General features: G+C 37.2%; 2 protein-coding genes across 2 annotated transcripts; one reads left to right on the top strand and one right to left on the bottom strand.

Moving 5' to 3' along the window:
• Nucleotides 1–1,584: 1,584 nt before the first annotated feature.
• On the bottom strand, nt 1,585–3,908 carry LOC117318315 (the record flags this gene model as incomplete). The annotated part of the gene is made up of 4 exons (XM_033873315.1): nt 1,585–2,654; nt 2,843–3,015; nt 3,209–3,388; nt 3,570–3,908. Coding segments are annotated over 3 exons (648 nt in total), but the record flags the coding sequence as incomplete, so codon positions are not given.
• Nucleotides 3,909–6,694: 2,786 nt separating this feature from the next.
• Nucleotides 6,695–8,942, top strand: LOC117318316. Its single transcript, XM_033873316.1, has one exon. The coding sequence runs from the start codon at nt 6,829–6,831 to the stop codon at nt 8,314–8,316; it is 1,488 nt and encodes a 495-aa protein (XP_033729207.1). The 5' UTR covers nt 6,695–6,828; the 3' UTR covers nt 8,317–8,942.
• Nucleotides 8,943–12,621: the final 3,679 nt, after the last annotated feature.

Here is a 12,621-nt window from a genome sequence, read left to right as displayed (position 1 = left end):
TGTTCCCGTCACTTCAGGATCTTATTTACGTTACCACTCGTAACATAACGTAAATGTATGCCATTCTCATCCTCAACTTAATTGATCCATTTTAGAAATCACTGGTAAACTGGTTCTGAAAGAAAGAAAAAAAAATGGTAAAGAATGTTACTATCAAAATAATTAATTTCCCATTGTTTGTTCGCAGAATGCGGCTTTCTGATTGGTTGAGATTTTTTTTGCAGACCTCTTTGAAAAATAATCTGAAAATGGCGCAAAAATGTGACGTCACAATACCGTTGTTGCGTATTGATTTGTGAAAAAGAATCCCTTATAAGATCAGATAAATTGTACTTAAAACATGTTTTAATTTCGAAAATCAATTTTGAAAATCAATTATTTACTTTGATGTCAACTATTTTTTTTTAGTTTCAAAAGGGTATGGAAAAAAATGTTTGCAAACTTTTGTAAGAATCCACTAGACATTCTAGATCTACGCACACACTCAATTATTTTCTCAAAATAAATGTAACTTACATTTCGTGTCCTGAGATCAGTAGTTGCGTTCATTCTCTCAGAAAACGAACACATGCCATTGTGAAACGATAAGCGTAGTTCATTAGCGGTTCAGGGGAGGTAACCCCAAATGTTTTTAAAGGTATTGGCGCAATTGATACCCTATACTGTATAATGTAGTAGTACAATGATTTTAAAGTCGTCTTCTTGTGTTCCATAGGGTGTAAACATATACATAGAAGTCCCATTACAATTAGAGCTAACTGGAAAACACTCATTATTTTTTTTTATTTATTTTTTATTCAGGTTGTGGTAAACTTCGAGAAATGGCTGTGTATCTAAGGATTTTTTTTTTAATTTTAATTTTTAAGGCATTTTTAATACATAAATACATTAATAATCACACACACATACATACATCGATTCCAATCGGTATGTTTTTCATACTATCATTTTCACCATCATCACAAACTATGTCTTTCATCATCATCATCATCATCATCAGTATCATCATCATCATCATAATAATCATCATACTCTCATCATAATTATCATCATCTCTTCATAATATTATCATTTCATCATTACATTATCAAACTAATCATAACCATCATCTTATCATCAAACTAATCTTCATAACATCATCATCATCATCATCATCATTATAATCATAACATCATAATCATCTCATTATCATAGTATCTTCATCAACATCATTATTCTCATCATTATACTAATCATCACAATCTTATCATCATAATCTTATCATAATGTCATCATCATTTTCATCATCATTATGGTCATCGTCATTCAAATCATCATCAATACTCACAATCATCATAATCATTTTCAACAAACATTTTCATCATTGTTTTCAAACAAACATCATCATCATCATACTCAGCAATAACAATCATATATCCTCATCCATCAACAGATAATCATCTCCATCATACATACTCATAATTAAGCATTGAACTGTTTTTGTATGGTATTTATGATCTATTTGGACGACAGAGCTTTGCAAGCAAACAACATAATGCGCTTGAAAAAAACCCCAACAATTTATTATATTCAACATTTATTACAAACAAAGTATATGGCATGTTTTCTCATCATACATTATTTGACAAAAATATGTATTTTTGCTCAAATTTATCTAAAACAATGCTTTCAGTATATTGGCCCGGAACAAAATATTGCGCAGGTCTGTGTTGTATTACTACGCTGATACTGTTGCGTGATGCATGGCACTTAAATAAACATCAACGACACAACTCTCAAAAAGGCTTTATAGTGACAATGCCATACAAATGTAAATATTCATGAATAGAATGACACACATACAGAATATACACACATCCTCATACACTGACACAGAACATACAAACACACACAAACATATTCAGTTTCCTGGTAGCCTGATCAATCATGTCAAGGGCTAAGTGTCTGTGTCATATCAACTCTTTCCACATCAACAGAGTCAGCAGAGTCATTGACATGATTGACCACATCTATCATATACGGAAGAGCATTAGGGCCATGAAGCAAAACAAATAAATTCATTTTTTCGTGTTAATAACTTGAAATTTCGACTTAATAAATCGAAATTTCGACTTACTAACTCGAAATTTCGAGATAATAACTGGACCATCCTGGAAATAAACTAACAAAATGTTCATTCAGCACTACAAACTATATACATATCTATAAACAAAATGTTCTTCACTACTATAGCACTACATCAGCACAACATAGCACTACACAACACTACACAACACAACACTACAGAACACTACACAACACAACACTACAGTTCATCTACATAAACACACTTTCAATGTAACAAACGTCCTATCCTCCGCATCAGCTGGGAGGTTGAAACCTCACCATCTGTATACTGTCCCCACAAACGAAAGACTTCCCTCTGAATGTCCCGTGTTTTCTTGCGCTGGTATCTTGCGAGCTTGTTCTCGCAAACCATCTTTGATTGAAGGGGGATCGCGGTGGCTTCCCTGAAGAGCTCCTGCAACAACAGATAAAATGGAACGGGACCCCTGATGTTGACTCGGGAATTCAACCGGTTGTGCCACCCTTCTACGTCGTTGTTGGTTCTAATAGCCGACATGAAAATGGACCACGAGCTGACGGGGAAAGTTCTGTAGAGAAACAAAGAATGAATTAGTAATGCGACTAAATAATAACATCGTTTTTAGGTTTTACTTTATAGTAAAATAATATCGGATTACACTGTATGCTATTTTCGAAAAAATATGATTTCAAAACTAATATATATATGCTACATTATACAAATAGTTATTTCTTCCAACCCCTTATTTTAACGCACCTGCTTCGAATCCATGTTCTGTCGATATAATCCATCAGGGATGCTTATGCCGGTGATGTGACGCGGTCATCCAGCCTCATGAAAGTCTCCACAATCTGTTCTGATGGAAGGAACGGGAGACACATCACTTGCCGAATGAAATCGTACACATCTCCTCTCTCGTTGTAGGCAGTCTGAAATAATAAGAAAAATGTAATGTTACTGTCACAATAACTTCAGTATTATATGATTTAAAACTACATACAAAATTTTCTTTTTTTTCTTTTATATTCAGATATAGGTATATACTTTTTACAAGAAATTCAAATATTCTATTTAACTATTTATTTCAATAACTAATTTCTTAACCTATACACTTTACAATACCTGTAATCCGAGCTCCTGAACTTTCCGGAACACAGCCTGTGACCAGTGGAATGCACAGCCCTGTATCCGACAGTCCGGATATCTCTGGCGGATAGCCTGCCACACGGCTGCCTCGAAGTCCACAACGCACAGTTCCAGACGGATCTCATCAGGCAGTTGGCGGTCGATGGATCGAAGTACCTACAAAAAAATACAGAATTATGATTTGGAAAATGATAATAAAAAAGAGGTATTATTTGTTATCCATAATTTATTTTATTATTTATATATTAGTGTATCATAAATGAATTAAATTGTTTTGATAAATTAGTTATCTTAAATATTGCAACATTTGATATGTATAGACCTTTGCTGTAATTACCTCATAATAATCCTCTGTTCGCTTTCCAGACATAAAACAGAATGCCAGAGGTATCTGTTTCATGCTGGAACCAGACCTAATGAACCCATGGATACTAAACAGCTGTGTGAAGGGATGCTTGACCACGTGGAACGTTGCATCCATGTACCAGGTCTTGGTCTTCGCAAGGAGGCTGAGTTGATGGTCTGTTGCAAGAATAAGATGGCGGCGTTCATTCACATTCAGGTCCCTCAACATAAAACCATATTGAAAATAGACATGATATACTACTACGGCAGTACTCAAATATATTTCTAAGACTGGTATAGCAAATATACTATAAATACAATTTATTTTTCTTCAAAATAACCATCAAAATCTAGGTGCTTGTCACGTGCTTTTAGACCTTTTATCATACTTTGTAAGACAATACCTGTCCCCAACACATCTTCGTCTTATATACATCTATCTCAGAAGTAGAACTTCTTTTTATTATTATGTCTTAGAATAGGCCTAGATTTTTTATTATAGTGTATATAGGAGGAATACGGCAATTAGGGGTGTGACGTATTGCACGGCACACTCATACGCTAATGTCCTCATGCCCCACTCTATCATTTCTGATAAATAACTGTATTGAATAAATAAGGGGGGAGTCGTGATACTGCTGCGACAGTATACACGAACTATTTCTTTAAACTATTAAATAAAGCCCGTATAAATAGGGAGGTATTTTTTCTACCGTATAGACTTTAATAGGGATAACATTATAAGCCTTTCAGCAGGTTTTTTCTTTTTCCCATTTATAGATAGGATAAATAGAATTTAGATTACACTTGGTAACACCGCTGGCGGTTAGCAATTTAAGTCAGCCCAACATGAAGGTGGATCGATACAAATATACAGGTACGGGTGAGCGATATGAAGTATACAGGTGACGGTATATATGGGAGGTGTGTCCTGTTGGTAGGGGATTGCCCAATCACTAGCGCACTTCTCATTATACCCCACAGCAGCCATTTCAGTGAATATTAACACACCCGTGTGTTAATGGCATATATATGTGTGTGGCTCAGATCCCGGTACGGTTAGAAAGAAGTAACGGGAAATGGGTCACAAGGTCAGTCATGAGAATGTAGGGCGAGCCCACCTAATACAAATTGTTTTAAAAGGGAATTACTCCCTAAGTAAATATATGAACTAAAATACAAAAGTTTATATTTTAAGTAAATATATATTCATGTATAGACTCATGAATACTCCATCGCCTTCATGTTCGGAAAAGTGTTATCATAGTGCTAAAGAATTTGAACTTTTTTTTCGGGGCAATAGATTACTAATAATACTTTGTACATCGACTAATTTCCTTAAGAAAATAGTCGATATAACTCAGGAATCAAGGTTTCTTTTTATAACAACTAACAACCCTTGATATCCAGCTTGTACCTTTTTCTTTTTATAAAGAACCCAACTTTTTCCATAATAAGTGCTCCGCACATAAATTTTTATTTATATATTGTGAAACGAGTCAACCCCCCCACTAATCCTGTAGTGGACCAGGGGAGACAACTCCCAAGAAATACCGGTCAGGACACTAAATGGGTCAAACCCGCCTGACAATCTATACCTTGTACCTACTGGTATAAGGATATTTTTATAAGATTAAAGTGAAAATTACATATGGAGATAACTATTCCTGTGGCAGAGGAAATAGTTAAGTAATAATTTTTGTTCTCTTTTTTATATCATCTCCACATAATAGCTGGTAATATTTTAAACCAAACTTCTTCAATTCTACTTCATTCAATTACATTAATCTCATCAGCATCGTATTTTTTTTTTTTTTTTTTTATCCCACTTTCTTGGCCAGGACACTAAAGGACACAGTCCGCCTGGCAACCAAAATAACTTAAATATTTTGTTTCATCAAAATGATACCAGACAACTATTCCTGTGGCAGAGGAATTAGTTGATTTTTTTTAATGTTTTTAACTGATACATTTTATACGTAGCTATTACGTAATTATTTAAATAAGCTGGGTACATTAGCCCTCACGTAACAATAAATTACTTTTTATAAGTATTAGACAGCTAAATGATTTTTCTCCTCCTTTTTATGTTAAATCTTTTGCTTTTCTTTTATAAAACTTAATTTTTTTCTACATTTTTTTCTACATTTTCTCATACTGTATAATTTGCATACATTAGTACAAGATAAAAACCCGCATACACTATAGGGACGCCCCGGACCATCTATACCTCCAGCCAAGCCCGGCAAAAGGACAAAGTACTGTACCTTACGGAAGCAGTGACGTCCTCGACTGTCGGGTGTAACTGGTGGCCTTAGACCCGGGGTACACAACAGACACATTATATATCACCCCTATTCGAACATCAACATACGACAATAATCTCACTTTTGAACAAATACATATATCTATCGATTTTGCTTTTTTTTTTTTTTTGCAAAGATAACTTATAAATATATAAAGATAAATTTTTAACACAAGTATATAGTAAGCCTCTTGGCTCCCTTCGGTCACCCTCCCACGACAAAAAAACTATAACGTGGGCTATTTTAATACCATCATAGAGCGACTGGCGTACATGGGCCCGCCCACAACGCCACACCCCCACCACATCGTCGTCGTCGCCCCAATTAGTGTAATAATCAGCTGGTATGCGCCCGTAAGTAATTGGTTAATTAAGTTTTCTCACCAGGGTCGCGTCACTCCACCGTCGTGCGTAAAGCACACATCAATCAGCGCCGACTAAGAAAACATTGTTTGTATTAATGATACAATTGTTTTCAAAATCAGCAGTAATCATTGATTAATAATGTATCAATTATCTACGGGTGCAGCTTCAATAATAAAATAATAAAAAGATAAATACACAATATCAAGGAATAAATACACAATATCAAGGAATTAAACATCAAAATAGTAACTATTCATTTCTTTGATTATTTGTTAACTATTACTTTCTTAATGCTTTATACATGTATATGATATCAAAGTAATGAAATCAACCTGTATAGACTTTATTTCTCGGGCATGGGTTGTTATAACAATTTCTCCCGAAACGACCCGAACTTCTACCGAAACGACCCGAACTTCTACCGAAACGACTTCCGAATGTCCCGAAACGACTTCCGAAAAAGTCCCGAAACGACTTGTTACCGAAACGACCTGTTACCGATGTCCTATACCTGGAAGCCTATCTCAAATTCTGAGAAGTATCGCCGCCATATTGACAGACAGAAACTAATATTATCGACATGGCGGCCCAGACACCAGTTCCTGGGTGTCCTCGCCATAAAGGGATGGGGTTTGTTTATGTGTGTAAATCGTGTGAGGACGAGTTAATTTGTATGGACTGTGTTACAGACAGTCACTACGGTCATAAGATGGGTAAACTGACTGATTACGTGGCGGACCAGAAACGTGAGATACAGCAGTATGTTGACAAGCTTTCCAGAACCGACATTCCTAAAATCAAGGAGGATATTCGTGAACAGGAGACGAGCGGTGGAGGATATCAGAAAGTTATCAGTGACATTAAACGTCAGGGGGAAAAGATGAAACACAACATCGATAACGCCATTGACTTGATTGTGAAGATGTGTACCGAGCTAGAGAAACTGAATAAAAGTGTTTCTGAGAAAAACAAAACTACACTAACACAACATCTGAGGGAGGACCTGGAGCCAAAACTGGACAGATGCCAGCAGGTACTGACATCCGGTACAACCGTTGACGTCACTACATTAGCGCAGGAAATCAGGAATACCTCATTTGACCCTCCCTCTCCTCGACGTTTGCAGACAGTGGAGTTCAAACCCGGGACCATCTCCACCGAACTTCTGGAACGCATGCTTGGTAAGGTACTCGTCGACGGAGAAGATCAGTCGTACAAACCGATTCCGACACCTGTGGTTCTGTCCGAGTTTGAGAAGTCGTTTCCTTACGATGTATGTCGTACATGTCTTACTGGTGACGAGGCATGGTTATCGTACTGGGACGCTGAAAGCGTGTATCGGGTTGACATAAAAGGCAGTGTAAAGAAGACAATCAAGTGTAAGGTCAAAGTCGATTCGATCTTTGTATCCCCGACCACGGGTAGGGTGTGGTTCTGTGTGATAGATGACCGAAGTATCCGGGAAATCACGACGGGTGGTGAAGTTGTTACACGCTTTAACGTTAACGAGACACCATATTCTCTGTGTATCACTAGTGATGACATGGTGGTGGTGGGGATGGATGGAGGAATACAACTGTACACTACAGACGGCCGGGCAGTGTCAGCTGGAGCGGGTGGTCCTTGTCGACAGGTGGCAGACTGGCCACATAACATGGTGTCTAGTTCTCTGACCGGGGATGTAGCTGCTGTTGATAGTGACAATGTAGGTTATGATGACTACATCGCTGGTAAGACACCAGACAAACAGCCTCACGTCATCGTGATGGATAAACAACTAAACCTGAAGTTTCGCTGTAAAGACATTGGTACAACTAAATCAAACAAAAGTTCAAGTCAGTCATCAAAGTTTTCCCCGTCTGATGTTTGTTTTGATGGAGCTGGTGATATCCTCGTAACGGAACGCATTACCAAGTCGGTACTACTGATTGACGGGAGTACTGGACGCTGTATGAGGACTGTCTATACAACCGATGGAAGTGAACCATGGTGTATCGGTCTACACGAGGACGGTACCCTCTGGGTCGGACACGAGGACGATAGAACGAAAATACTCAAATATAAATAGACATAACACGTGTATCCCCGTATTGAACAATGCATCATTACTCCCCTACACAGAGTGTCCTTCGAATACTGTGGATATAATAATAAGGTGACATTGATACTATGTTGGTGATTAATTATCTTGTATATGTGTACCCTATGTGTTTGATTTGAATTATATCTAACAGTTTATTTCAAAATTGTACAAATGATAACTTACTGATTGGTTTACCAGTTTATGATATGTATTTTAACACTATATTGAATTTTTAATCTATATTCATCGCATTAAAAAATGAACACTGAAAGTAATACATTGCTAAATTCAAAAACAAACCTGGAAAAACCTTATTCTGTCGCTATAGATAATTCTAGGATTGACTCAATCAATTCTGCCAATCAGCTGCCTTTTTTTCTTGGAATCTAATCCCCAAGGAAAACTGGTTTAAGGTATTGTAGCTGAGTCATTAACATATGGAATAGGCATGACGTAATTGTTACATATTTCATTGGCTAAATTTATTATTGATATAAATGAGATAATTAAGTCACAATTTGGTTTACCATGTATTGTTATTAACCAGGTGTTTGTACTCATATTATCTGCACTGTACTGTTTACGAGAATAAACAATTGTCATTGTCATTATATACGAGTATAAAGAGTAATTTGTCTTAAGATTTGAATAAAATATACACTTTTACGGAAATTAGAATAATGTAGGACTACAGGTGAAAAAGTGGAAATTATCAAAGTGCGAGTAACTGTTAACATCCGGGTCTTTTACGTACATGAGTGCTCGTACCCGTACATGCTGTTACACCTATGCAATATAACATTATTTATTTGAACTTCGAATAATCAATTGAGACGATGAAATCACTAGTTATTTAGTCCAACCTCATTGGGAAAGTGAGCCTATGACGAAATGCTGCGTCCGTCGTACGTCCGTTGTCATGTTTTCACTGTAAACGACTTCTCAATAACTATAAGGTCAAGAACCGTCATATCAGACACAGGCACGGATAATTAACAAACAGTTAATATATATTGTTGTTCAATACATATGTGGATCATGGGTTTGGAATTCGTGTCAATTCCCTGTGATCTTGGACTGGTAGCTTTGCTGAAACACCCAAACGCCGAATTATTTATCAAATATCACAAAATTCATATAGTTTCCTTGGGCGACAGTCAAAACTAAAGGAAGAAGGGAACGAAGAATATATAGAAAGGAATAATAATTGGGAAAATGTTGTTTACTACAAAACTGACCTGATCTTAAAAACGCTTGAATTATATAGTACATCAGATAATTCACGTGTAGAGGTACACCAGGTACAATCACGTGTAGAGGTACACCAGGTACAATCACGTGTAGAGGTACACCAGGTACAATCACGTAAAGAGGTACACCAGGTACAATCACGTGTAGAGGTACACCAGGTACAGTCACGTGTATAGGTACAACAGGTACAATCACGTGTAGAGGTACACCAGGTACAATCACGTAAAGAGGTACACCAGGTACAATCACGTGTAGAGGTACACCAGGTACAGTCACGTGTGTAGGTACAACAGGTACAATCACGTGTAGAGGTACACCAGGTACAATCACGTGTAGAGGTATACCAGGTACAATCACGTGTAGAGGTACACCAAGTACAATCACTTGTTGAGGTGCACCAGGTACAATAACGTGTAGAATGTAACGGGACCAGCCTAGTCAAGTACAGCTACGGAAACTTATATGTACAGGTACAATCACGTGTAGAGGTACACCAGGTACAATCACGTGTAGAGGTATACCAGGTACAATCACGTGTAGAGGTACACCAAGTACAATCACTTGTTGAGGTGCACCAGGTACAATAACGTGTAGAATGTAACGGGACCAGCCTAGTCAAGTACAGCTACGGAAACTTATATGTACAGGTACAAATCTAGGACCTATCAGGATTAGGATTAATGCTTTTGAAGCTTACTTACTTGTATCGCTATTAATTTACGGTGATTTGGGGACCGTTTTAAGTGTACGGGTGTAGTTTATATCTTGGTAGTTCATATACAGCGTCAATTCGCGGATCACTACTGTCAATAATATAAAACGTTGGCTGTGATTGGTGGAACCGAGGTCGCAACAAGCAGCGGCAGCCATCGTCGCTATGGCGCGCCAGGTATAAATTTCGGGCATTGTGCGGCGCTAAAAACCTAGCATTAGAACTGATAGACCTAAAATACAAAAACTTTACTATATTCTATACTGACGGCTCTAAAAATCTAGATAGTAACCGTGTAGGTTTAGTAATATACAACAACACCTATAAAGTTAAAAACTCATTACGGTTAAGCGATAGAACATCGGTTTATACAGCAGAGCTTATGACCATTCAAATTGCTTTGATAGAGGTAAAGAAAAATCACACCAATTTGATAGAGTAGTAATTCTTTCGGATTCCCTCAGTTCCTTACAATCTCTAATAACTGGTAACAGCAGTAGGCATAAACTACTTAATGCAATCCATTGCATGGTATAAGAAATATATCAATTAGGCATATATTTTCAATTTGAATGGATCCCATCGCATTTAGATATACCAGGCAATGAGGTAGTAGATCAGTAAGCTAAAGAAGTCCTAGGATCAAATGTCATTTTTCTTAACATAGACTTGTGTGTCACAGAGGTCGTTAGTATAATCAATAATAAAACCCAATCGATATGGCAGGATAGTTGGTCGAAATTAACTAATAACTGGCTCAGAAACATCGTGGATAATGTTAAAATCAAAAAATCAGTTATATAGTTATAATAAAACAAATACTGTAATAACTAGACTTAGATTAGGATACACCAAACTTGGTCATAACATCAATAGAATCAAGAAAGAAGTCAGTCCCTATAAAGACGATATAACAAATCTAGATAAATTAAAAGTATATCCTTAATCCCCCTAAATAACACATAAGACACATTGTCGATCTTCTCATTGCAATTAATTATTTACTGGGTCAGCGATACTAAACATCAATTTTTATAAACCTAGCTTAATTTATCCCTAAACACAACTCATTCTTTACACACAATGACCCTTATCTACTTTCATATATAAACATTAGGATACTCAAGATATCCAGGGAGACTTTTCCCGGGGAGATTAGTACTGATCCCTCCATTAATTAGGTCTGGGGTCTCCTCCTCTGTCCCCCCCCCCCCCCCCCCCCCCCCCCCCCCACACACATGTATATCTTCACTTGACTACCCACCCTGATAATAGATCTCCCCCTAATCTGCAGTTGTGTCTAACCCAGGGGGGTCCGAGGTGTATCCTCCATGCTACGGGGAACGCGGTATCTATTTTTTATAACACACAACACCACATTCACAGTAGGGATATACTCACGTCTACATACACACCAAACAAAACATAATGTGTATTGTACAGCTTCTCACCTCGTCAGGTGCACTTAGTTGTGACTGTTCCGTACAAAAGCATTATAAACACTCTAAACCACACAAAATACAACATGCAGACACCACCATAGGACATAATGTGTATTGTGTACCTGTGCACCTCGTCAGGTGCACTTAGTAGTGAGTGATCCGTTAAAAAGCATTATCAACACTTCAAATCACCAAAAACCACAACACCCATATACAACGAGGGGACATAATGTGTATTGTACACCTATGCTCCTCGTCAGGTGCACTCGAACATTTAACACCACAAATGTATATCTTATTCATACACAAGGCTATCCATCCTAATAATAGATTTCCTAATCTGCCCCGTGTAGGTCCGATTTGTATAACCCCTGCAATGAGGAACGTGGTATCTATTTTGCTGAAATATACTTAATTACTAGGCCAATATCATCTGGCAAAAACCTCCTCTTTTTAAATCCCCCTCCCTCTTCCCCTTTATTTTTTTCGATTACCCTTACTAATAGCTATCAACTGTGATTGATGTAAATAGTACTGCTCCAGTAGGGTAGGCTTGTAGATGATTATACACAGTAATCAAGTCTCCAGAAAAACAGGACTTGTATAATAACTCGCATTACAATATAATTCCAATTTCCTATACTAACCCAAGCCCAGCACTACCTCTTTATAATCACCCTATAACTGCACTCTACATAACAAACTAGCCTAATCTATACCCTACTATTTACCCATTCGAAAACACCATGGTAAGCAATACAAAATGGTGTCTAGAATTCCTACTATCAATAACAAAACTATCTCCCAGTAACAAACTACACCAAATTTTTCAAACGAATCCATACTCTATCTCATGCTATCCTCTACACTTCTTGTTCTTCGGAA

The sequence above is a fragment of the Pecten maximus genome, unplaced genomic scaffold (assembly GCF_902652985.1).
Source record: "Pecten maximus unplaced genomic scaffold, xPecMax1.1, whole genome shotgun sequence".
In the NCBI taxonomy this organism is placed as follows: Eukaryota; Metazoa; Mollusca; class Bivalvia; order Pectinida; family Pectinidae; genus Pecten; species Pecten maximus.
Note: the sequence above shows the minus strand (reverse complement) of the source record. Positions and strands in the feature narration are given on the sequence as shown.

Coding starts and splice junctions, on each gene's coding strand:
- LOC117318316 (XM_033873316.1), top strand. CDS start 6,829: ATGGCGGCCCAGACACCAGTTCCTGGGTGTCCTCGCCATAAAGGGATG.